The sequence below is a fragment of the Sciurus vulgaris genome (assembly GCF_902686455.1).
Source record: "Sciurus vulgaris genome assembly, chromosome: X".
Lineage (NCBI taxonomy): Eukaryota > Metazoa > Chordata > Mammalia > Rodentia > Sciuridae > Sciurus > Sciurus vulgaris.
In genome coordinates, this window is record NC_136471.1 from 123,673,166 (window position 1) to 123,700,911 (window position 27,746).

The following is a 27,746-nucleotide window of genomic DNA, read 5'->3' on the forward strand; positions in this document are numbered from 1 at the left end:
AGAATCAGAGAATGTAATATCTTTGTTACTGATTGGTATTTATGTTTTGTAGTCAATTTTTATATATATTTCATATGGACTTGAAAATGCATATTCTCTAAAATTGATTGCAGAGTTGTATGTGTGCACTAATGTACATCCATATAAACATTACACACACACACACACACAAACACCAGGTAGATTAAATGGGTTGTCCAATCATTTATGATTTTTATTTTCATGATCAATTACTGACAAAGATATTAAAATCACCTGCTACCAATTTAATCTGGTAGTTACATAAATTTTTGCATGATAACTTTTAAGCCTTCATTATTAGATGCATAGTAATTAATAATTATTATATCTTTCTGGTGAATTATTCCTCCTAACATTCAGTAAGGATCTTTTTTTATACCCAATGATATTTTTTGCCTTAAAGTCTAACCTGCCTGATATTAATATTGCTATAGTTTCAATGATGCTTTTTTCCCCCTCTAAGAGTTTCTTTTACTTTTCTGCAACCTCAGTTGTCTAATAAAAAAAATATGTATTTGTTAGATTTTCTTCATTATTTCTGGTGTGTGGAGGAGGCAGGCTTACAGGATCTGGCATGTTTCTAGATCTTGAAATTCTAAAATTTTTTAAAAAGTGAAACCTATACTCACCTTTAAACAAAAATCTCATCATGTTTGACTCAAGATCAGAATAGCAGAATAATTTGCACAATATATGCATAACCAAGGCCCTGTCTTATCAATGAAGGTGTCAGACCATATTAATTATAGGGCTCAATATAAATGTATTCACTTTGTATTTCCAACAGAAATGAAAACCGTTTTTCCCCCAGAATATGATGTGGTCCTCATCCCTGAAGAATGATTTCCCCACAATTAAGGATCACTGGTTTATGGAATTTCAAAAAAAGATTACAATTTAAGGATGGAAATAGTTTATTCCCTTAGTAGCTTGGTATTCTTCCTCCCATTCCTCAGTCACAGTTGTTGCACTTCATAGTTTCTTCTGGTGCTCTGTGGATTCCTTTCAGTATGTTTCCAAACTGCTCTGGTCTCCCGATTAGGTGGCATCCAGGAGACCAACACTAGGCTCAAACCGAGCTTTTCAATGGCAGTGGGTGAGTCCCAACATTGGAGGCAAATCTTGTCAGCTGACATTTAACCTAGTCTTAACAATTACAGTTTGCTAAGGGCTTCCAACACCCATACTGTGCATATGCTTGTGGTGGGAATTGGAGTCTACTATTCTCTATTAGTGACTACGAATTTCAGTGGTCCTGAAAAAGATTGTGACTTGGGTTCAGCTGTTTACAAGGAGCCTGAGGGAAGCCTTCATTTATAGTTAGCAGACTTGGCTTCTGATGTGCTCAACTTCTCGTATTTATGCACTACATAGAAAGCCTTTAAAAACTCATTAAAGTCAATGCTTCCATCTTTGTTTAAGTCCATTGTATTGGCGAGTGCATCAACTTGGGAATCATCAATATCAACGCTGTAGTGAGTTCTGAAAAGTTTCCACATGGTCCGAAATTCTTCCATGGAGATCATGCCTAAAAGAATATAGGTGAAGGTGGTGAGTGTTCAAGACCTACCTCAGGGAAGGATGGAGAAATCACAATGATTGAAATAGTTCCAATTAGAAGCTCACTAATATGCCTGACCATCAAGACACTGAAGGGAATGGAGGTAAGGTCATAAATGTAAAAAGCAATATGTCACTTTCAACTACCAAATGATTCTGAGATTATTCTAAATCCAGAATGAGTAAACAGTGAAGAAATGTTAAGGGGATATGAACTGTGGGACTAAATGTGGTAAAGAAACTGCAAGAACTAAAATCTAAGGGTGAGGGACATGGAAGGATGGCAGAGCAGAGAGCAAAATCAAAGCAGAGGGAAAAGACACCTTGGGAATGGATGAGAAGATTGCAAACAAAGATGTTGCCTTTTTTATAGGCAACAATTTACTTCCATGGGTTGATTGTTGATTTTTTGGTGTTCAAAGGTTTCTGCAGTAGAGGAATAGCTGATTTTTTTTTTCTTGTGGTGCTGGGGATCAAATCCAGGACCCTGTACATGCTAGGCAAGCACTTTACTACTGAGCTATATTCCCAGCCTGATATATATTTTTTAAGTTTGAAAAGAAGTTAATTTTCATCAAAGCTAAATAGTAAATGAGTTTTTATAGCTCTCAATCCCCCCAAACAGAGCCAGAACTCCAGGAAAGATTTTTATTTCAGGAGTGACTAAAATATTAAAATGGAAAGTAAATTATCTTTTCATCTATGCTGGTGATTTATAAAAGGAGCTATTCTAGTTTGATCAGAGGCTACATAGGCTTCTATGGAATTCTATGATCTTGAATACAGAGTTTTTGGGCAAATTAAAATAACAGCAACATTAAACATGAGTTTATTTGATTCCTTCAAATTTTATCAACTTTGGATTAAGAATGAAATAGTTGAAAATGGAGTTCTAATTTCAGAGAAGCAGACTAGTCTTTGCTTTCTACTACTACTGAACTAATCAAAATTCATTTACCTGAGTGATCAGAGTCAATGACATTAAATATGATTTGCAGGTCAGATCGGTATCTGTACAGAGTTTCAATTAGAGTAGAATGGACCTAAAACAAAGATTTTCTAAGTGTTAAAAGAATTAATGACATAGATTAATTTTAGCAAATGTAACAAACACAACAAACACAACACATCATCGCTAATTCAAATTATATGATTTAAATAGAAATTTGAGAAGGCAACCTTCTGCTGGCCCAACCATGCTTTTTTTTTTTTTTTTTTTTTGGTACAGAGGATTGAATCCAAGGTGCTTTACCACTGAGCTAAGTTCCCAGTCCTTTATTTATTTTTATTTCGAGACAGGGTCTCACTAAGTTGCTCAGGAACTCGCTAAACTGATGAGGTTGTACTCCAACTTGTGTTCCACCTCCCAAGTCACTGGGATTACAGGCCTGTGCCACTGCACCCATCTTTAATCAGATAAGACTCTTGTGTTCCTCAGGGGACCAAAGTTAATAAGGCAACAGTAAATAACAATTGCCAACATATACAGAAAGTTTTATGTGGATTATTTGTACTTGACAACCATAAGGAATAGGAACAGACCATTATTATGTCTATTTTACAGATTAGAAAACAAAGTAACTTTCCCAAAGGTTACAAAGCTATGAAGTGGGATCTGACTTTCAGCTCTCTGAAGCCAAGGTCTATGATCTTAGTAATCATGGTAAATTGCCTCTGAAGTCAGGCCAAAAGCCTCCTTCCTATAGATATTTTAGCTTTCAACCTGCACTTTTACCTCCCTTCTCTGTTTTTCTCATCTTCCCTGCAAACAATCAGCCAAGTCCTAACTCCAATCAGCTCAATGATATAACTAATTACTGATGAAAGGTTAAGTAATAAGAGCTGAAATCTGATAACTCTCCCTGGGCTATTCCCATTTCATTAAGGGATTTTACACTTTAAAATTCTTTTTTAAAATAATTTTTTAGTTGTCAACAATCTTTTTCTTTTATTTATTTATATGTAGTGCTGATTTATATTGAACCCAGGGCCTCACACATGCCAGGCAAGTGCTCTACCACGGAGCCACAACTCCAGCCCCACACTTTAAAATTCTTTGAGGCAGCCACGTGCAGAGATGCATTTCTGTAATCCCAGTGGCTTGGGATGCTGAGACAGAAGGATCTCAAGTTCAAAGCCAGCCTCAGCAAAAGCAAGGTGCCAAGCAACTCAGTGAGTTCCTGTCTCTAAATAAAATACAAAATAGGGCTGGGGATGTGGCTCAGTAATCGAGTGCCCCTGAGTTCAATCCCCTGTACCCCTCCCCGCCAAAACAATTCTTTAAGGCATATTCTAGGTCATGTCAGCAAGTCTATACATGATTTGGAATACATCAACTATTGTTACGTAGTGTGCTGCATGAAAGAATGAACGTCACATTTGCCCTTCTCTGGACAGTACTTAAAACAAGAGTCACATATTTGACATGAATTTGTATGCCAAAGCTTTTTCCTTTCTCTTTGTCTGTCTTTAGAAGGCATAAATTTCCTGAACAGATCACAAAGTACTTGGGAGATTCCCCTTTGACCTTTTCTGAGATTGCCACTCCCATCCATTAGATGATTCCACTCCCAACTTTTCAAAGGATTGAGTTACTTAGAGGTTGTCCCAAGGGTATTTCCCTAGCCCAGTTTAAGTTGGGGCTATGTGTCACTTGCCTCTTTCACAGGTTTTTCGATATGGACATCCTGGAAGCTGGACATGTAGTCAACATTTCCACTTTTGTCTATGTTTACCAGACGCGAACTCAGGGATCTCCATGGTAAGTTCAGTCCCAAAATGCTCTCCATAGAAAAAGCCCATTGGGCTATTGAAATTTTTCCTAACAACAATAACAAAAAAGCACCCATATAATTTGCTTATAATTTGACAAAAAATACGTATGCCCCTTGGCAGAGCTGGTGACAGCATGGGGTTTTGAGGCCTGGGTGCCTGATGGTTTCCTTCATGATCTGTCCTACCTGGTCCTAGAGCCCTGAGGAAGGAAAAACTAAGAATAGTCTTTTGTAGTCCACAGATCTTGCCTGTACCGTCATGTGTAAGAAATCACACTTTGGGTATTAGATTGTCTTTTTCTGATTAACGAATTAAGGTATGCCTGTTTATTATAGAAGATTTGAAAATATACACACACACAAAGGATAAAAAATTTAGTTTGATTTTTCATATTTTAGTTTATTACTCATCTATCTTCCCAGCTAATATATTTCCCAAAATATTACATATAACTTTTCAAAATATAAATGTTTTTTTTTCTGATTATTAGAAAGATATTCATTTTAAATGATTTTGAATAAACAGAATACAATGTTATAGTTTCTAGTGTTTTCCTATGTATATAAATGTGTTTACATAAATGTATACATAGTTTCTTTTTCTTAAAATCAAATATATTTGTACTCTAGTGCTCCCCGTCCCCTAGGGTCAAGGACCAAACTCAGGGCCTTGTGCATGCTAGACAACCACTCTACCACTAACTAAATCCCCAATCCCCAGTATATGTTTTATATATATGTATGGCATATGGTATAACACACACACACACACACACACACACACACATACACACACACACAAACATTTATTCTAAATAGTTTTTTTTTTTACTTACATCATGGACTTTCATCTATGTTAATAAAAATAGGTCTACATTGTCATTTTAATGGTTATGAAACCATTCCGTTATTTCCTTAGGACCATTCCTAGGAGTGGAATTGTAAGATCAAAGGGTATGCAGAGTTTTAAGGTTTTTGATAAACACAGTCATCCCTTGGTATCTGTGGGGGATTGACTCTAAAACCCCCTATGGATACAAAATTCTACAGATGCTCAACTCCCTTATGTAAAATGATATAGTGTTTGCATATAACCTACATATAGCCTCCCATATACTTTAAGTCATTTCTAGATTATTTATAATACCTAACATAATGTAAATAGTGAACAGACTGTTTTTTTTAACATTTCAAACTATTTTCCTAATATTTTGTCTTAATGGTACATTGTAAATGCAGTAGCACCCACCTTTCTAGTGAAGTGCACTGGCACCCCAGTGAGAGGGCTCCATTCTCTCCAGTCCTAGTTGATTAGCTGAAGACCAACTCTGAGTGGAGGCCTATGTAAACTTCTGTCCCATCTAGTGGGCCACAGCTACACCCTCTCCAATGTGGTCTGAATTTCAACCTTGGTTAGGAGTTAAGGAATTCTAAGCATGTACTATCCTTGAATACTCTCTCTCAACTTTAGAGATAATAGCTCCTCTCTATACTTGCTATTTCTTTTTTTTTTTTTAGAGTTCTCTTTTATCCTTTTAGTAGTTAATCACCTTTTACTAGTTAATAATTCTTTTTAAGAAATTTGTGTGTGTGTGTGTGTGTGTGTGTGGGTGTGTGTGTGTGGTGCTGGGAATTGAACCCAGGGCCTGTGTATGTGAGACAAGCACTCTCCCAACTAAGCTACATCCCCAGTCCTAATAATTCTTTATATTAAATTTTCCAGTTCAAATTATTGATGTGGTTTCTGCATCCTAGACTCTAATTAATATACTAATATATGGAAATGCAATTTTTGTGTACTGACTTTGTGTTTCACAACTTGCTAAAATTCATTTATTAATTCTAGTAGTTTTTCTGTGGATTCCTATGTACTTTCTATACACTCAATCAAGTAGTCTACACATAGTGACAGTTTTATTTCTTCCTTTTAATGTTTTATTTTATCTCTTTAATTTGCCTTATTGGACTGGCTCGTATCCTTACTAGACTGTTGAACAGATGTCCTGATAGTGGGCATCTATACTAGTTTTCTATTGCTTCTATAGCAAATTAATATAGACTTAGTGGTAAAACAACACAAATGATATTTCTCTTACAGTTCTGGAAGTCAAATGTCTGAATTAGTTTCACTGGGCAAAAGTCAAGGTGTCAACAAACGCTGGTTCCTTCTGAAGGCTCTGAATGGGAGAATCTGTTTCTTTGCCTTTTCCAGCTTCTAGTGGTTGCCTGTATTCCTTGGCTTGGGGCCTCTTCTTCCATCTTAAAAGGGTGTCATTTCAATATCTGGTTCCATCATCATATCACCTTCCCCTCTGACTTTGCCTCCTTCCACATACCTCTTAAAAGAACCACTGTGATTACATTAGGGCCACTTGATAACACAGGACAGTCTCCCCAGGTCAAGATCCTGAAGTTAATCATACCTTCAAAGTCCCTTTTTCCATATAAAGTACCATACTGAATTTCTGAGAATTAGGAGGTGGACATATTGATGGGCTTACCAGAGCACCCTCCTCTCATTCCCAATTTTTCTCCATTAAGTATGCTATTTGTTATAGACTTTGGTAGATATCCTTTATGAGATTAAGGAAGTTCACCTCTATTCTTAGTTTTCTAAATTTTTTTAAATCATAAAACTAGGATAAAATTAATGCTTTCTTATTTTGAGAGATTTTAATTTTGTTAAAGTGGTGAATTACATTGATTTTTTTTGAATGTTTAAAAAACCTAGAATTCCGAGCATTCCTAGGAAAAAAACAAACTTGGTTGGCTAATATTTCATTTAGGATTTTTTTTTTTTTTTCATCTAAATGCATCAATGAGATTAGCCCTTAATTTTCCTTTTCCAAAATATTCTTCTTGGGCTGGGGAGATAGCTTAGCTGGTAGAGTGCTTGCCTCGCAAGCACTAAGGCCCTGGGTTCGATCCCCAGTACTGCAAAAAAAATAAAAATAAAAATAAAAAATAAAAATAAATAAAAAAAATTTTAAAAAAATATTCTTCTTAGGTTTTGATATCAAGGTTATGCTAATCTCCTAAAATAATCTGAGAAGTGTTCCCTCCATTTTTATTCTCTGGAAGAGTTTATATAAGACTTCTTTTATTTCTTTCTTAAATGTATATTATAATGGTTAATAAAACTGAAAAGCAGAGCTTTCTTTTCAGAAAGTTTTAAAATTTAAGACCCAATTTTTTTAATAGTTATAGGATTATTCAGATTTTCTAGTTTTGTGTCAATTTGTTTATGTGTGTAAATGTGTACATTTTAGGAATGTGTCTATTTGATCTAAAGTTTGAATTCATTGGCATTACAGTTTTTACAATACATCTCATGATCTTTCTAAAGTCTGTAGTAATACCTCTTTAGATCTTGGTATTGGTTATTTGTGCTTACGCATGTGCACTCTCTTCCTTGCACATGCGTTTACTAGTGTTTTATCAACTTTGTCAGTTTTTTCAAAAAGCTATTTTTTTTACTTTGTTAATCACACTTTCATCTTTTAAAGCATATACATTTAAGGTTATCAATGCCTCTCTAATTTGCATTCCATAAGTTTTAAATGTTATCTTTTCATTATCATTTAGTTTCATTATTCTAATTTCCACTGTGATTTCTTCATGGATTTAAGAATTATTCAGAAGTGCATTTCTTATTTCCAAGCAAAAAGAGGATTTTATGGCAAGATTATGTTATTGAGTTGCAGCTCCTTTTACTATGTCAGGGAATTAATTTATTCCATGTTAATCTGTTGAGATTTGCTTTATATTCCAGTTTGTGGTCAATTTTTATAAATGTTCCATTTGTGCTTGACAAGAATATATATTCTGAAATGTTGGGTGCAGCATTCTATGTATGATTCCCTTTAGAGAACGTTTACTAATATTGTGTCTGTCTCTTCTTGTTCCTGAGACGAGCATAAAAATCTCCCACCATGATGGTGGATTTTTCTACTTCTACTTGTTCTCTCAGTTTTTATTTATGTATATTTTTGAGGCTATATTAATGGGTACATACACATTTGAAATGGATTCAATTGGCAAATTAAATATTTTATCATTATGAAATATCCTTTCTATTTCTAATAATGTATATTTCTTCAGAGTCTATTTTGTCTGATATTAGTAGTATTGTTTCAGCTTTGTTTTCATTAGCATTTTCATGGTATTTTTCAAGGTTTTAACTTTTGATGTATTGTGTATACGATTCCACTGTCAACTGGCTTCTTTTGTAGCTGTTGATTAGACTATGAGTCTGATTGTTATGTCTTTGTTGCAATATTTTTCTCTCTGCCTACTTTTATGATTTTTCTCTTTGCTATTCATGCCTTGTAGTTTCACAAGTGTATGTAGATGCAGATTTAATTTTATTTGTAGCTATTTGAGAATCATTGTTCCTCTTTACCTATCATTTGAGTCTTTTATCAATTCTAGAAAAGTCTAAGGCATTATCGAGTTAAATATATACTATCTTACATTTTTTCTATTCTCTCCTCCTAGTACCTTGATTAGACATATGTTAAACCTTCTTATTTTACTATTCATAGCTCTTAACCTCTTTAATTCTTTTTTAATATTTTTTAGTTGTAGACAATGTTTTTATTTTATTTATTCATTTTGTGTGGTGCTGAGGATTGAATCCAGTGACTCACACATGCAAGACAAACACTGAGCCACAATCCCATCCCTCTAATTTCTTTCGTAAGCAGTGTCTAATCTTCAGTTTAACATGTCCATTATGTTTTTTCTTTATTTTTAAAAAAAATTTTAGATGTTGATGGACCTTTATTTTATTATTATTATTTTTTTATTGTAAACAAATGGGATACATGTTGTTTGTCTGTACATGGGTTAAAGGCATACCATTTGTATAATCATAAATTTACATGTGGTAATGTTGTTTGATTCATTCTATTATTTTTCCCTCCCCCCACCCCTCCCACCCTTCTTTTCCCTCTAAACAGTCCTTATTCCTCCATTCTTGCCCCCCTCCCTAACCCTAACCCTAACCCTAAGCCTAACACTAACTCCCCCCACCCTCCCCCTTATGTGTCATCATCCACTTATCAGCGAGATAATTCGTCCTTTAGTTTTTTGAGATTGGCTTATCTCACTTAGCATGATGGTCTCCAATTTCATCCATTTGCCTGCGAATGCCATAATTTTATTATTCTTTATGGCAGAGTAATATTCCATCATATATATACCACAGTTTCTTTATCCATTCATCAATTGAAGGACATCTAGGTTGGTTCCACAATCTGGCTATTGTGAATTGAGCAGCTATGAACATTGATGTGGCTGTATCTCTGTAGTATGCTGATTTTAAGTCCTTTGGGTATAGACCAAGGAGTGGGATAGCTGGGTCAAATGGTGGTTCCATTCCAAGTTTTCTAAGGAATCTCCACGCTGCTTTCCAGAGTGGCTGCACTAATTTGCAGCCCCACCAGCAATGTATGAGTGTACCTTTCTCCCCACATCCACGCCAACACTTGTTGCTTGTATTTTTGATAATCGCCATTCTAATTGGGGTGAGATGGAATCTTAGGGTGGTTTTGATTTGCATTTCACTTATTACTAGAGATGTTGAACATTTTTTCATATGTTTGTTGATTGCTTGTACATCTTCTTCTGTGAAGTGTCTGTTCATTTCCTTAGCCCATTTGTCGATTGGATTTTTTGTATTCTTGGTGTAGAGTTTTTTGAGTTCTTTATAGATTCTGGAGATTAGTGCTCTATCTGAAGTATGATTGGCAAAGATATTCTCCCACTCTGTAGGATCTTTCTTCACATTACTGATAGTTTCCTTTGCTGAGAGAAAGCTTTTTAGTTTGAATCTATCCCAGTTATTGATTCTTGCTTTTATTTCTTGTGCTATGGGAGTCCTGTTGAGGAAGTCTGGTCCTAGGCCGACATGTTGAAGATCTGGACCTACTTTTTCTTCTATAAAGTGCAGAGTCTCTGGTCTGATTTCAAGGTCCTTAATCCATTTTGAGTTGAGTTTTGTGCAGGGTGAGAGATAGGGGTTTAGTTTCATTCTGTTGCATATGGATTTCCAATTCTCCCAGCACCATTTGTTGAAGAGGCTATCTTTTCTCCATTGCATATTTTTGGCACCTTTGTCTAGTATTAGAAAGTTGTATTTATTTGGGTTTGTGTCCGTGTCCTCTATTCTATACCATTGATCTACCTGTCTATTTTGGTCCAATACCATGCCATCTTTGTTACTATTGCTTTGTAATAAAGTTGAAGTTCGGGTATTGCAATACCCCCTGCTTCATTTTTCCCTCGAAGGATTGCTTTAGCTATTCTGGGTTTCTTATTCTTCCAGATGAATTTCATGATTGCTTGCTCTATTTCTGTAAGGTACATCATTGGGATTTTAATTGGAATTGCATTGAATCTGTATAGCACTTTTGGTAGTATGGCCATTTTGACAATATTAATTCGGCCTATCCAAGGACATGGGAGATCTTTCCATCTTCTAAGGTTTTCTTTAATTTCTTTCTTTAGTGTTCTGTAGTTCTCATTGTAGAGGTCTTTCACCTCTTTTGTGAGATTGATTCCCAAGTATTTTATTTTTTTCGAGGCTATCGTGAATGGGGTAGTTTTCATAATTTCTCTTTCTGAGATTCATCACTTATGTATAAAAATGCATTGGATTTATGAGCATTGATCTTGTAATCTGCTACTCTACTGAATTCACTTATGAGTTCTAAAAGTTTTCTGGTGGAATTTCCTGGTTCCTCTAAGTATATAATCATATCATCCGCAAATAGGGATAGTTTGAGTTCTTCTTTTCCTATTCGTATTCCTTTAATTTCCTTGGTCTCTCTAATTGCTCTGGCTAGCATTTCAAGTACGATGTTGAATAGAAGTGGTGAAAGAGGGCACCCCTGCCTTGTTCCAGTTTTTAGGGGGAATGCTTTCAGTTTTACACCATTTAGAATGATATTGGCCATGGGCTTAGCATAGATGGCCTTTATAATGTTAAGGAATGTTCCCACTATCCCTATTTTTTCTAGTGCTTTGAGCATGAAGGGGTGCTGTATTTTATCAAATGCTTTTTCTGCATCTATTGAAATAATCATGTGATTCTTGACTTTAAGTGTATTGATATGGTGGATTACATTTATTGATTTCCAGATGTTGAACCAACCTTGCATCCCTGGGATAAAACCCACTTGATTGTGGTGCACTATCTTTTTAATATATTTTTGGATGCGATTTGCTAAAATTTTGTTGAGAATTTTTGCGTCAATGTTCATTAATGATATTGGTCTGAAATTTTCTTTCCTCGATGTGTCTCTGTCTGGTTTGGGTATCAGGGTAATGTTGGCTTCATAGAATGAGTTTGGGAGGGTTCCCTCCTCTTCTATTTGATGGAATACTTTGAGAAGTATTGGAATGAACTCTTCTTTAAAGGTTTTGTAGAACTCGGCTGAGAACCAATCTGGTCCTGGACTTTTCTTTGTTGGTAGGCTTTTGATGACCTCTTCTACTTCATTACTTGAAATTGGTCTATTTAAATTGTGTATGTCCTCCTCGTTCAATTTAGGCAATTCATATGTCTCTAGAAACCTGTTGATGTCTTCGGAATTTTCTATTTTGTTGGAATATAGATTTTCAAAATAGCTTCTAATTATGTTTTGTATTTCAATTGTGTCTGTTGTGATATTTCCTTGTTCATTCCGAATTGTAGTGATTTGGGTTTTCTCTCGTCTTCTCTTTGTTAGAGTGGCTAAGGGTTTATCAATTTTGTTTATTTTTTCAAAGAACCAACTATTTATTTTGTCAATTTTTTGTATTGTTTCTTTTGTTTCAATTTCATTGATTTCAGCTCTGAGTTTAACTATTTCCTGTCTTCTACTACTTTCGGTGTTGGTCTGTTCTTCTTTTTCTAGGGCTTTGAGCTATAGTGTTAGGTCGTTTATTTGTTGATTTTTACTTCTTTTATTGAATGCGCTCCATGAAATAAATTTTCCTCTAAGAACTGCTTTCATAGTGTCCCAAAGATTTTGATATGATGTTTCTTTGTTCTCATTTAGCTCTACGAATTTTTAAATTTCCTTCCTAATATCTTCTGTTATCCATTCATCATATAATAGCATATTGTTTAATCTCCAGGTGTTGGAGTAGCTTCTGTTTTTACTCTTTCATTTATTTCTAATTTCAATCCATTATGATCTGATAGAATACAAGGTAGTGTCTCTATCTTCTTGTATTTGCTTACATTACCTTTGTGGCATAAAATATGGTCTATTTTAGAGAAGGATCCATGTGCTGCTGAGAAGAAAGTGTATTCGCTCTTGGTTGGATGGTATATTCTATAAAATGTCTATTAAGTCTAAATTATTGATTGTGTTATTGAGGTCTATGGTTTCTTTGTTCAATTTTTGTTTGGAAGATCTGTCCAGTGGTGAGAGAGGTGTGTTAAAATCACCTAGTATTATTGTGTTATGGTCTATTTGGTTTCTGAAATTGAAAAGGATTTGTTTGACATACATGGATGGGCCACTGTTTGGGGCATAGATGTTTGATTGTTATGTCTTGCTGATTTATGGTTCCTTTAAGCAATATGTAATGTCCTTCTTTGTCCCTTCTGACTAACTTTGACTTGAAGTCCACAGTATCTGAAATGAGGATGGATACCCCAGCTTTTTTGCTGAGTCCATGTGCATGGTATGTTTTTCCCCATCCTTTCACCTTTAGTCTATGGGTATCTTTTTCTATGAGGTGAGTCTCTTGCAGGCAGCATATTGTTGGATCTTTCTTTTTGATCCAATCTGCCAGTCTATGTCTTTTGATTGATGAGTTCAGGCCATTAATATTCAGGGTTATTATTGAGATATGATTAGTATTCCTGGTCATTTGGTTCATTTTATTTATTTATTTATTTATTTTGACATGACTTGGTTCTTCCTTTATTTGACAATTCCTTTAGGATAGTTCCTCCCATTGCTGATTTGCTTCTTTGTTTTTCATCTCTTCCTCATGGAATATTTTGCTGAGAATGTTCTGTAATGCTGGCTTTCTTTTTGTAAATTCTTTTAGCTTTTGTTTATCATGGAAGGATTTTATTTCATCATCAAATTTGAAGGTAAGTTTTTCTGGGTATAAGATTCTTGGTTGGCATCCATTTTCTTTCAGGGCTTGAAAAATGTTGTTCCAGGCCCTTCTAGCTTTTAGGGTCTGGATTGAAAAATCTGCGGATATCCGTATTGGTTTCCCCCTGAATGTAATTTGATTCCTCTCTCTTGCAGCCTTTAAAATTCTCTCTTTATTTCGTATGTTAGGTATTTTCATAATAATGTGCCTTGGTGTCGGTCTCTTGTAATTTTGTATATTTGGAGTCCTATAAGCCTCTTGTACTTGATCTTCCTTTTCATTCTTCAGATTTGGGAAATTTTCTGATAGTATTTCATTGAATAGATTGTTCATTCCTTTGGTCTGTTTCTCTAAGCCTTCCTCAATCCCAATAATTCTTAAATTTGGCCTTTTCATGATATCCCATAGTTTTTGAAGATTCTTTTTATGATTTCTTACCATCTGCTCTGTTTGGTCCACTTTGTTTTCAAGGTTAAATTTTTTGTCTTCAATATCTGAGGTTCTGTCTTCCAGGTGTTCTATCCTATTGGTTATGCTTTCTATGGAGTTCTTAATTTGGTTTATTGTTTCCTTCATTTCAAGGATTTCTGTTTGGTTTTTTTTCAATATCTCTAACTCTTTATTGAAATGATCTTTTGCTTCCTGTATTTGCTCTTTTAACTGTCGATTGGTACAATCATTCAGTGCCTGCATTTGCTCTTGCATCTCGTCATTTGCTTCTCTGATCATTTTAATTATGTACATTCTGAACTCCCTTTCTGTCATTTCTTCTGCCATGGTGTCGTTGGGTTTCATTGATGTAACATCTAGATTTGTTTGCAGCATTTTCTTTCCTTGTTTTCTCATATTGTTCAGGTATCAGTTGACCGCTGTGATATTGCAGATTTCCTCTATTGACTTATAATATCCCTGAAGATTTCTAGTATATCCCCTCTTAGCCTTCAGTAGCCTGAAGTCTTGGAGGAAGTTGAGAATGCAGTCTCCACAAGGAAGCTGACTCCCTAGGGGTGGTGGCCTTCTGGTGGGGTATATTCCCTGCTAGTGGGCAGAGGTACCTTCACTTCCTGACAAATGGTCATCCAAAGGGGAAGTAGGATGTGGGCTGATGCAAGGCCAGTTTGGGCCTCTGTCTCTGGTTTTACAGTCCTTGTGGGAGAATCTCACCCGGCAGGGTGGACTCACCCAGTGGGGAGGTCTCGCTGGTCAGTTCCCCTCCTAGAGGTTCCGTTCAATTCACAACTACCGCCTGGGCTGGGCAGCCTTCTTCTGCAATGTTCCCAGGGACCTGGACCTACCTCCTGGGCCTGGAAGCCTCATCCTTCACAGACGAATCTGCTTAGGCTGCCTCTCCTCAGAGAAGCTGCCTGCAGTCCTGGAGCCTTCGTTCCGCCCCTCAGTTTGTTGTGCGGCTCTTCCACCAAGAAGCCGCCTAGGCCCTGGGACCCTGCTCTGCACCTAATCGCCTGGCTATACGGCCCCTCCTCTGAGCAGCCACCTGGAGCCCCTTACAATCGCTCCAAGTCCCAGTGACCCGCCACACGCCTTTTCCTCCGGCAGCCACCTGGTGTTCCATGCGGTCGCTCTAAGTCCAAGTGACCCACCACGCACCTCCTTCTCCACCTGGTAGTCACCCAGAGATCTGGTGCGTTCGTCACGAGTCCCAGGAACTCACTGTGCACCTCCTCGTCCCGACTGCCACCCATAGCCCTGGTGCAGTCATTTCGAGCCCAAGCACCCCGCCGCGCTCCTCCTCCTTCTCCAGACAACCCCCCTGTGTTCAGGAGTGGATGCTCTGGGTCCAAACCACTCACCACGCTGCTCCTCTGGATAGCCGCCCGGAGCCCTGGCGCAGCTGCTCCAAGTCCAAGCGACGTGCCGAGCCCGTGCTTCTCCTTCTCCTCTGGGCAGCCCCCTGTGTTCAGGGGGTGGTCGCTTTTAGTCCAAACAGCTCACCGCACACCCTCTCCTTTAGGCAGCCTCCCAGAGCCCAGGTGGGTTGCGCCGAGTCCAAGCGCTGTGCTGAGCAGCCTCCTCTCCGATGCTCCCAGTTGTCCGCATTCACTGCTCCAGCAGGGGGAGGGGTGTCTTTGTCAGGCAGCTCTACTTCACAAAGTTCCCTGTGTTCGGGGACTACCGCCCCATCTGGACGCCTCCCCAACGGGAGAGACTCACCCGGCTGCTTTGAGTTGGTCCCAAGTCTCTCTATATCTCCTCTTCTTGAGTCCTGAGTCCACGCTGCTCCTCCGGATAGCCGCCCGGAGCCCTGGCGCAGCTGCTCCAAGTCCAAGCTACGTGCCGAGCCCGTGTTTCTCCTTCTCCTCTGGGCAGCCCCGTGTGTTCAGGGGTGGTCGCTTTCAGTCCAAACAGCTCACCGCGCACCCTCTCCTTTGGGCAGCCTCCCACAGCCCGGGTGGGTTGCGCCGAGTCCAAGCACTGTGCTGAGCAGCCTCCTCTCTGATGCTCCCAGTTGTCCGCGTTCCCTGCTCCAGCGGGGGGAAGGGTGTCTCGCCGGCAGCTCTACTTCACAAAGATCCCTGCGTTCGGGGCTACCGCCCCGTCTGGGACGCCTCCCCAATGGGAGAGACTCACCCGGCTGCTTTGAGTTGGTCCCAAGTCTCTCTATATCTCCTCTTCTTGAGTCCTGAGTCCTGGAGCAACACGGAACGCAGCCACCCTCTAGTCCGCCATCTTGAATCCCCCCTATTTTATTATTTATATGTGGTGCTGAGAATCAAACCCAGTGCCTTACACATGCTAGGCAAGTGCTCTACCACTGAGCCACAACCCCAGCCCCATCCCTGTATTTTAACAAGTCTCCTATCTATTTGGTTCTTCTTCAAATCATTTTCAATGCATGTTTGTGATTCCATCTTTCATTTCTTTAAATATTTCTTAGTCATTTTATATTTTGCATTTGATAATTTCAATATTTGATGTCCTTGGGGGAACTAAAACTATTGTTGGTTGTTTCTGCTGACTCTCGCTCATGGTGGCTCATCTCCTTGTTTGGTAATCTTTGACTGTGAACTCATATTGGCTAATCTTAACCTCTAGATATATTAGTGGCTAAAATTAGGGATGAATCCCTCAAAGATGGATTTGCTTGCCAGGAATTAGGAACATTACAGACTTATGAATACCTTAGAGCCACTTACAAGCATTTTTGTGGGAGTTCCAAATTCCACTTTTCTACCTTTGTACTATACTATAGTTTAATGTTAGGACTTATTGCTATACCACATTAGCATTTGCCCCAGGACAATACAGTCTTTTGTACTTGAATGTTGTTCTATGATCCCTCAGGTGGTTCAAGAAGAATGGAGATGTGGCCAGAAGATTTACCATACTGTGAGGCTAATAAATGAATTAAAATTCTGCCCTCCCCAGAATTACTTATTTCCTTAACATGCCACCAGAATAGTAGTCTAACTCAGGGTTGTTTTTGATATTTTAAGTTGGAAGAAACTTACTGAAAATGAGATCTATGCCTGTTTTTGAGAGAATAATGGATTTTTAAAATTTTTATCTATACCATTCCTTTCCAGGAAAAATGGAGAATGAAATCCTAAGGAAGCAAAGAAAATGAAAACTGATCTGTATGTCACATGATATGTTAAGAAATGGTAAGCATTATATAATTTTATTACCTGATCGACTGTGGTCTCGAAGTTGGAAAGCATGCATGAGGTCAGTTTTTCGTGAAATTATTCTCTCTTTTAATATTCTGATGGCACTATTTTCCATAGCATGTACCCTATGTTGAGGAAACGATAATTAGATGAAAGTTACATAAATAATTCTCTTGTTTCATTTTAATGTGCTGTTACCACTTACCAGATTCTTTTTTAAATGAATTGCCTAAATTTACACATACCGTGTTACTAGATGGTGAATGTACGCATATATATAGTATGTACATGTCATATATGTATATATATATATGTATGCATGTATATACACTACACACCCATATGTATACACACATGTATTTTGTTAAATTTTAAAAGGATTGCAAATAGTATCTTCTCTTGGATTTCAAAGATTCACATGAACAATTACTTGAGAAAGAAGGAAAATAAAAAGGCACTTGCTGTATTAGATACTGAAATTTACCATTAAGTTACTAAAACAAAACAATAGGTATTGACATAAGAGAGGACAATATATGAGTAGTCACAGAAATTTCATATGTATCAAACTATATATGGGAATAACATATGACAACAGAGGTATTACAATTCAGTAGAAAGAGACATTTTTTTAAAATGGGGCTAGCATAGTTAGCTAACCATCTGGACTCAAACTTCTACCTCAGATGATTTACAAAAATAAATTTGAAATAAAGAAGGAACAGAGGAACAAAATAGTCATAAGATATACAGTTGTCCCTTGGTATCCAGGGAGGATTGGTTCTAGGATCTCCCATGGATACAAAAATCCACAGATGTTCAAGTCCCTTATGTAAGATGGTATATTATTTGCACATAACCTGTGCAAGCTTCCCATATACTTCAAATGATCTCTAAATTACTTATACCTAATTTAATGTAAATTCTATGCAAACAGTTGTTATACTCTATTGCTTAGGTAATAATCACAAGAAAAAAGTCTGTATATGGTCAGAACAGATTTATTTTTATTTTTATTATTTTTGGTAGTACTGGGGATTAAACCCAGGGTCTCACAAAACTCTACCACTGAGCTATACCTCATCTCCAGATTTAACTTTTTTTGTTTTTAATGTGAAACCCATGGATATGAAGGATTGACTCCATATTTTAAAAAATAATAAAAGCAAAATGTCAGGTACAAGTCCAATCATATCAATAACATGTGAATAGATTCATCAAATCGAAAGGCAGAGATTGTGAGACTTGATCAAAACAAAACAAACAAGATCCAACATGTATTTTACACAGAAGACACAATTTAGATTTAAAGATACAAAGAGTTTGAAAGGAAAGGGACAAAAAAAAATATCGGAACTACAATACCTATTTTAATAGTAGACAAAATAGATCCTACAGCAAAAAGAGTTAAGTAGGGATATTTCATAATGATAAAATGTGCAATCAATCAAGACAAAACAATTATAAACATATATTACCTAAAAACTGAGCCCAAAACTATATGAAGCAAAAACTGACAGAATTGAAGAAACAGACAACATTAATAGTTAGGGACTTCAATATTCTGTTTTTTAATAATAGATAGGACAACTAGGAGAAAAATCAAGAAGGATATAGGACTTGAACAGCACTCTAAACCAACTAGACCTAACAGATACATATAAAACACTCCACCCAATGACAGAATATGTATACACACACACACACACACACACACACACACACACACATATATTTTTATATTGAGGATTGAACCCAATGGTGCTTTACCATTGAGCCATATCCCCAGTCCTTTTAATTTTTATTTTGAGACAGGGTCTCCCTAAGTTGTTTAGGGCCTCACTAAATTGCTGGGGATGGTCTCGAACTTGCAATCCTCCTGCCTCAACCTACTGAGTCACTTGGATTACAGGCATGTGCTACTACATCCAGCCAGAATATATCCTTCTAAAGTATATGTGGAACACTTCACAATAGACCCTATGCTAGGCCATAATAGAAGTCTTAACTATTTTAAAAGGATCAAAATTATTAAAAGTATCTATCCTGGCCTCCATATAAATAAATTAGAAATTAATGACAAATTCATAAATTTGAGAAAATTAAATAATACAATTTTAAAGAACAAATGCATCAAAGAAGAAATCATGGGCTGGGGATATAACTCATACCCCAAGTGGTAGAGCACCTGCCTAGCATGTGCAAAGCCCTGGGTTCAATCCCTAGTACAAGGGGAAAAAAAGGTGAAAAAATCATAAGACAAATAAGAAAATAACAAGATGAATGAAAATTAAAACACCACAAACCAAAACATATGGGATCTAACCAAAGCAGTGATTAAAGGAAAATTTATAGCTATAAATGCCTATAAATTTGTAGCTATAAATACCTTTATTTATTTATTTTATGGTGCTGGGGATTTGATCCCAGGGCCTTGTGCTTGTGAGTCAAGCACTCTACCAACTGAGCTATATCCCCAACCCAAATACCATTATTAAAATACTATGTTATAGTTACTAATCCCTATAGGTATTATATTAGCTATAAATACCTATACCTACAAAGACCTGTATAGGTAATTTCACCTATATTTATGCCTATAAATACCCATACTAAAAAAAAAAAAAGAAAGATTTCACTCAAATCAATAATATAGTCTTCCACCCTAAAACTGGAAAAAAAGAGTAACCAAAACCCAATGTAAACAGAAGGAAGGGAATAATAAACAGGACAAAAATAAATAAAATAGAGAAATAGAGAAATAGAGAAAAATCAACAAAAAAAAATGGTTCTTTGAATAGATTGACAAAATTGACTAGCCAAGAAAAAGTGAAGACTCAAATTTCTAAAATCAAATATGAAACAGGGAACATCACTACTGACCTTCCCAGGAAAAAATAACTATAAGGGAATACTAGAACAGTTGTACACTAACAAAATTAGACAATCTAGATGAAATGAACAAATTTCTAGAAAAACACAAGCTATCAAAACTAAGAAATAGAAAAGCTGAACATGCCTGTAACAAGCAAAAAGACTGAAGTAATAAAACAACTCACCAAGAAAAGCCCAGAGCCAGATGGTTTTAGTGGTGAATTACATCAAATATTTAAAGCAAATTTAATAACAATCACAAATGAAATCTTAAAATATCAAAGAGGTGAGAATATTGCCCACTTGAGAAGCCAACATTACCCTGATATCAAGACCAGACAAAGATCACAAGAAAATTATAGACCAACATCTCTTATGAATATAGATGCAAAATCCTCAACAAAATATTAGCAAGCTGCATCTATCAACATAGAAACAAATTATACACCATGAGAAAGTAGAATTTATTTCAGGAATGCAAGGTTTGCCTAATACCAATGTGATACCCCATATTACTAGAAAAAGGGACAAGAACTACATGATCATCTCAATAGATGCAGAAAAAATATTTGACAAAATTTATCAGTCTTCCATAATAAAAATAGCTAATATCATACTTAATGATAGAAGACTGAATGCATCCCCCTTAAGATCAGGAACAACAACAACAAAAAAGATCAGGAACAATACAAAGATACCTACTCTCACCAATTTTATTCAACATTGTACTGGAGGTTCTAGCCAGGACAAGTAGGTAAGGAAAAGAAGTAAAAAGTATTCAAATTATAAAAGAAGTGAAACTATTTATATTAACATAATATGATCCTGTAAAGAGAAAATCCCAACAAATTCACTAAAAAACTATTAGAACTAATAAACAAGTTCATCAAGATTATACAATACCAGATCATTACATAAAACTCAGTTACATGTCTATGTACTAGAAATGAATGATTCAAAAATAAAGAAAATAATTCCACTTATAGTACCATAAAAATAAAATGCTTAGAGATAATTTAACCAAATAAATCCAAGACTCATACACTGAAAAGTGGAAAACACTGTTGGAGGAAATTAAAGGAGATCTAAACAAATAGAACAATATTCCATGTTCATAGATTGGAAGACTTAATATTGTTAAGATGGCAATAGCCCTCAGATTGATCTACAGGTTCAACATATTCCTTATTAAAATCCCAGCTGACATTTTTTGCAAGTTGACAAGCTTTCTAAAATTTATATGGAAAATATAGCCAAAACAATCTTTAAAAAGAAGTACAAAGTTCAACTCACACTTTTGTTTTAAAGCTTACTACAAACTGAATATCCATTATCCAAAATGCTTGAAATCAGAAGTGTTTCACATTTCAAAGATTTTGGAATATTTTGGATTTTGGATTATTTTTGGAATATTTTCATTGGATTTTGGAATATTTTCATTGAATTTACTGGTTGGTGCTCAAAAAATTCTGGATTTAAGATTTTTCAGATTAGGGATGCTCAACCTGTATAAAGCTACAATAATCAGAATAATGTGGTGCTCATATTCCACTAAACATAGAGATGAGTGAAATACAATTTGAAGTTTGGAAATGAACACTTACTTTCATGGTCAATTTTTTTCCTTGTACCTTTTTTTTTCAGTGCCTGAGAGCAAATTTAGGGCCTTGCACACAATAAGCAAGCACTCTACCCATGAGCTACACTTCCAACCCCTATAGTCAATTGATTTTTTGACAGGTGGACCAAGAAAACAAAATGGGGGAAGAAAAGTCTTTTCAACTAATGGTGCTGGGACAAGAGGACATCCACATATAAAGAGTAATGTTGGACCCCCTACCTCACACCACATACAAAAATTAACTCAAAATGGATCAGAGACCTAAATATAAAAGCTAAACCTATACGATTCTTAGAAGAAAACATAGGAATAAATTCTTATGACTTTGGCTTAGGCAATGACTTTTTGGATACAACATTAAAGAACAAGCAATAAGTTGGACTTCATCAAAATGAAAAATTTTGTGCTGCAAATACCATCAAGAAAGGGAAAAGGCATCCCAAAGAGTGGGAGATATTATTTGTAAACCATATATCTCATAAATGACATGTATATAAAATATGTAAGGAATTCTTACAACACAATAATAAAAAGAGTAATGACAACTGAATATGTTAACAGGACCTAAAAATATACATATCTACAAAGAGGATGTACAAATGAATAAGCTCATGAAATGACAGTCAATAATATTAGTCATTAGGGAAATGCAAATCAAGACAACCAAAAAACTCTACCTCATACTCTCTAAAATGGCTATAATTGAAAAGACCTATCACAACAAAGGTTGGCAAAGACATGGGGAAATCGGGACCCTCAGACATTAATGGTGCTATGGTTTGAATATGGATGTTGTCCCCCAAAGGTCCATGTGTTAAAAGCTTGGTTCCCCAGAGGGGACCTTAGATCACTGGTGTAGTGCCTTCAAAGGGGATTATGGGACATCAGTCTTCTTTATTTCCTAACTCAAGATGTAAGCAATTTCCTCTGCCACATGCTTCCACCATGACATGCTGCCCTTACCAGAGGTCCAAAGCAATGGGGCTGCCCAATTTTGGACTAGAAACTCCAAAGCTGTGAGCTAAATAAACCTTTTCTCATTATAAGTTAATTGCATAAGTATTTTATTACAAAAGAGAAACTGACATATAGAGATGAGAGCATATAAAATTGTACAGTTCCTGGGAGAAAAGTTTTAAAGTTCCTCAAAATGTTAAACATAGAGTTACCGTATAACCTAGCAATTTCACTCTCAAGTATATACCCAACAGAAACAAAAATATATGTATACACATAACCTTGTTCACAAATGTTCATACTAGCATTATTCATAATAACCAAAAGTGGTGACAACCCAAATGTCTTTCAGCTGTTGGATGGATAAACAAAATGTGATATATACATAAAATGAAATATACCGCCACAAAAAGAAGTGAAGTACAAAATGTATGAGCCTCAAAAATATTGTGCTGAATGAAAGAAGTCAGTCACAAAAGACTACATATTGTGTGATTCCATTTGTATAAAATATCCAGAATAGGCATATTCATAGAGACAGAAAATAGATTAGAGGTTATCTAGAGCTATAATAGGAGGTAACTGGGAAGTGACTGCTAATGGTTATAAGTTTTCTTTTTAGTATGGCAATTACATAATGGCATTGGTTGTACAACTCTGTAGATATACTAAATATCACTGAGTTCTATATTTCAAATGGGTAAACTTTACAGTATGTACTTGTTGTGTCATCTTTTTGACAATAGCCATCTGGTGTGAGGTGATATCTCACGATAGTTTTGATTTGCATTTCTCTGATTATTAGTGATGTTGATTACTTCTTAGTGTACCTGTTGACCATTTGTATGTTGTTATGGTGTAGATACGATGTGTCCCTCGAAAGCTCATGTATGAAACAATGCAATGATTAGACTGTGAGAGCCTTAAATTAGTGCACAAATCCACTGATAATAGATTAACAGGAATGCTACTATAGGCAGGTAGGGTGTGGCTTGAAGAAGTAGGTCACCAGGGGCATGCCTTTTGGGTTTATATTTCGCCCCTGGTGAGCAGAACCCACTCTCCCTCTCTCTCTCCTTCCCTGTCATGTCCTGAACTGCTTTTGCCATGATGTTCTGCCTCACCTGGGGCCTAGAGCAATGGAATTAGCAAAAAAAAAAGAAAAAAAAAAAAAGCTAACACAGAAATCGGTACTGAGAAGTGAGGTCATTCCTGTGACTAACCTGACTATGCAGTTCAGAAGCCTTTGGAGCTGGTATGTGTGGTGGGGTGGGGGAGTGTTGAAAAGTCTAGAGATACAAACTGGAAAAACTTTAGAATGTTTTAAGTGGAACTTAATGGGCAATTCTGGTGGGAGCTCAGAAGACAAGAATGCTGATAGGACAATGGACAGTAAAAACTGGCCTCATGAGGTTTCAGAGGAGAAGGAGTACTCTATTGTAAACTGGACTAGAGGCCATTCATGTTACATTATGGCAAAGAAGCTGTCTACATTTTGCTCATGTCCTAAGACTTTTTGTTAGGCTAAATTTAAAGGTGATGAACTAATTAATCTGGCAGAGAAAACTTAAAGGCAGCATAGCATTCAGGCAGTAGCATGGATATTGCTAGCAGCTTTTAGTCAAGTTTGCATGATAACCAAGAGCAGAAAGATTTGAAAAATGTACAGTTTGACCATAAAAGTGTGAGTAAAACTGGGGCTAAGGAAGGTGTGGTTGTTAAAGAGATTACAGCCAGGAAAGAGATACTGCTAAGTACTTTACCCAGAAACAATAGGAAAGATGGCTTGAGGGCATCTTAGGAATTGGCAAGTACACCTATTTCAGGCTCAAGAGTGTAAAAGTAAAAATTCCTTTGAGAAGAGACCATGGGTGCACCCTGCTCACACGGGGGGACCTAGGAAATTATTTAACTGTGCTCAGTCACCCAGGCATTCAGAGGCTGCTGCAGCCATTGTCCCAGGATGCTTGACTACTGCTCAAGATGGTGGCAGACCTTGGCATTAACCATGTGGTATAGGTCCTACAGGAATGCAGGATGCTGTAGTTAGGGGGTCATAGAGGCTTCTATCAAGATTTCAAAGAAAGGCCTCGGAGGCTAGGCAAAATGTAGCAGGATTGGAGTTCCTGCAGGTTGCCCCTGAGAGGGAAGATGTGAGAAGGAAGCCAAAGCTGCAGTGGAGACTCCCGAGATTGAGAGATGCCAGTAACATGGGATGTCTGCCAAGGAAAGTGGCAAGAATCAAGCAGAAACAAGCCACGTGAGCTGCCACCAGCAAGATCACAGGGGTGGAGCTACACAATCCCTTTGAAGAGAATATCACAAGGCCATGTGCCTTAGATGATGGATGTGGAGCTACAGGACTTATTTGCCCAGCTGGATTTTGGTCTTGCCTTGTTTCCATCCCTTGTTTTATGCTGCAATTTCTCCTTTGTGGAATGGAAATGCTTACTCTGTGCCATTATATATTAAATATATGTAACTTGCTTCTGATCTTTACTCTTACAGCTAAGAGATTTTTTTAAAAATTTGAATATGTTCTAATTAGTTATACATGACAGTAGAATGAATTTTGACACATCATACATAGATGGAGTATAACTTCTCATTTTTCTGGTTGCACCTGATGTAGAGTTACATAGGTCATGTAATCACATATGCACATAGGGTAATAATGTCCGTTTCATCCTACTATTATTCCTACCCCCACATCCTCTCCCCTCCCTTCATTCCCCTCTGTCTAATCCAAAGTACCTCTATTCCCACCCTTATTGTGAATTAGCATCTGCATATCCAAGAAAATATTTGGCCTTTGGTTCTTTGGAATTGGCTTATTTCGCTTAGCATAATAGTCTCCTATTCCATCCATTTACTGGCAAATGCCATAATTTTGTTCTTTAAGGCTGAGTAATATTTCATTGTGTATATATCCCACAATTTATTTATTCATTCACCTGTTGAAAGGCATCTATGTTGGTTCCATAGTTCAGCTATTGTGAATTGAGCTGCTATATAACAGCTAAGAGTTTGTCTTGAGTCTCAAACAGGATTTTTGACTGTGACTTTTGAACAACACTAAACCTATGGGGACTTGGGCTGGGGTTGTTGCTCAGTGGTAGAGTGGTTGCCTAGCACGTGTGAGGCACTGGGTTCAATCCTCAGTAACACATAATAACTAAAAAAATAGTGTTGTTATGTCCATCTATAACTAAAAATATTTTAAAAAAATAAACTGAGAACTCTTAGAAATATTAAGAGTTAAATATTATTTTGAATTGTGAGATGGAAATGAGCTTTTGGGGGCCAGGGCAGAATGTTATGGTTTAGACCTGAGGTGTCTCCCAAAATCTCATGTGTGAGAAAATACAAGAAAGTTCAGAGGTGAAATGACTGCATTATGAGAACCTTAACCTAATCAGTACATTAATCTACTGGTATGAATTAACAGGGTGATAACTGTAGACAGGTAGGGTGTGACTGGAAGAAGATCACTGAGGGCATGCCTTTTGGGTTTATATTTTGTCCCTGGTGAGAAGAGTTCTCTATCTGCTTCCTCGTGGCCACGTTCCAAGCTGCTTTCTTCAACATCATGCTCTTCTGCCACAATGCTCTGCCTCACCTTGGGCCCAGAGCCATCTGAGTCAGCCATCTGAGACCTTTGACAATGTGAACCAAAATAAACTTTTCCTCCTCTAATTATTCTTTTCAGGTCTTTTGGTCACAACAACAAAAACGCCAATTAAAACCTATGTCTTCTCTGGAAAAGTGTCTATTCAGGTCATTTGCCCACTTTTTAAATCAGATTTTTTTGGTTTTTTTGTTTTTTTTTTTTTTTTTGCTTAATGAATTATATAAATCCCTTACATATAGGAAGGTTTGTTACCATATTTTTTTCTAAATGTAAGATCCTGTGACCAATATGGGCATCTATCAATTGAAGATTTATTCACTCTATTAATGTTACAGTACTATATACTACAGAACATTATGTGTCTACTGAAATGAATGAATCAGATTTATATATGCCAACTTGGAGTGATGTTCATGATGAAATCTTTAAAAAATTTTTTTTAGTTGTAGAGGGACACAATACCTTTATTTTATTTATTTATTTTTTATGTGGTGCTAAGGATTGAACCTAGTGCCTCACACATGCTAGGCAAGTGCTCTACCACTGGGCTACAATCCCAGCCCATCATGATGAAACCTTTTTTTTAACATTTTTTTTTTTAGTTGTCGATGGGCCTTTATTTTTATTTATGTATTTATTTATATGTGGTGCTGAGACTAGAATCCAGGGCCTCACACATGCCAGGCAAGTGCTTTACTACTGAGCCACAGCTCCAGTTCCATGATGAAATCTTTAAGGGGAAAAAGTCAGTTGTAGAATAGAGGGTGTAAGTTATTCTACCTTTATTTAAAAAAAAAAAAAAAGTATGTATGTTGTTTACTGTCTTTCTCCTTATACTGGGATAAGTACTTGTTGAGGAGATTTTTACTTATGTTATTCATTGCTATGCCTAACCTGTACCTAAAACAATGTCTGACACATAGCAGATGCTCACAAGTTATTTGATTCAGTGAATTAGTGACTGCTTATACATTTTTGTGAGCAAGAAGAGGGTGGAAGGGGTCATTCATGGCTGTTAGTTTTAATTATTTCTGAGGGAAAGAATTATTGAAAAAGTAAGGAGTGTGAAAATAATTAACATTTTTAATACTTTTTAAAATCTGTTAACAATAAACGTAAGTTTCATAATGTAAAAAAATCTAAAAAGATAGTGTTACAGGGAGAAAAGGAAGATAAACTATGAATGTCATTGTCATCACATAAAGAAACACTCAACATTTTAGTTACATACACTTCTGGGTAGAGAAGAGAAGAAGGGGAAAGACCAAACAGGACTGTTTGAGGAACAGAGAAGGCTACAGGTTAGGGGACACTGAGTGGGTGTGAAGACTTTCTTTTCTTTATATTTAGTTACATTTGTGGGTGCTGACTGCTTTAACTGTGTTAAAAGATATATGAATTGGTATCAAATATGGGTGCATTCATCACTGGGTGTCTGGTACTAGTTTGTTTTGTTTAAACCAATGACAAAGTGTGTAAATGACTGCCTTCACTTGTGTGGCTGCTCTTAATCACTTAGAACTAGTCTACTGGATCACCAATACCAGTGTTTGGTATTTTCTGAATATACTCAC

The 27,746-nt window shown here is 36.5% G+C and overlaps 1 protein-coding gene across 4 annotated transcripts in view; it reads right to left on the reverse strand.

The window, feature by feature from the left end:
* Positions 1-917: 917 nt before the first annotated feature.
* The window catches only part of PPEF1 (protein phosphatase with EF-hand domain 1), a 141,529-nt gene continuing 114,700 nt past the window's right edge, over positions 918-27,746 (reverse strand). For 3 of the 4 annotated variants that reach the window (XM_079122919.1, XM_079122921.1, XM_079122920.1), the window contains 2 exons: positions 17,108-17,214; positions 4,099-4,402 (listed from right to left, as the gene is read on the reverse strand). In XM_079122919.1, the coding sequence (XP_078979045.1) occupies positions 4,224-4,402; positions 17,108-17,214 (286 nt within the window). In that variant the 3' untranslated portion in view covers positions 4,099-4,223. Of the gene's footprint in view, positions 1,550-2,539; positions 2,625-4,098; positions 4,403-17,107; positions 17,215-27,746 lie in introns of those variants that run through there. The other variant, XM_079122922.1, reaches the window with a different exon arrangement.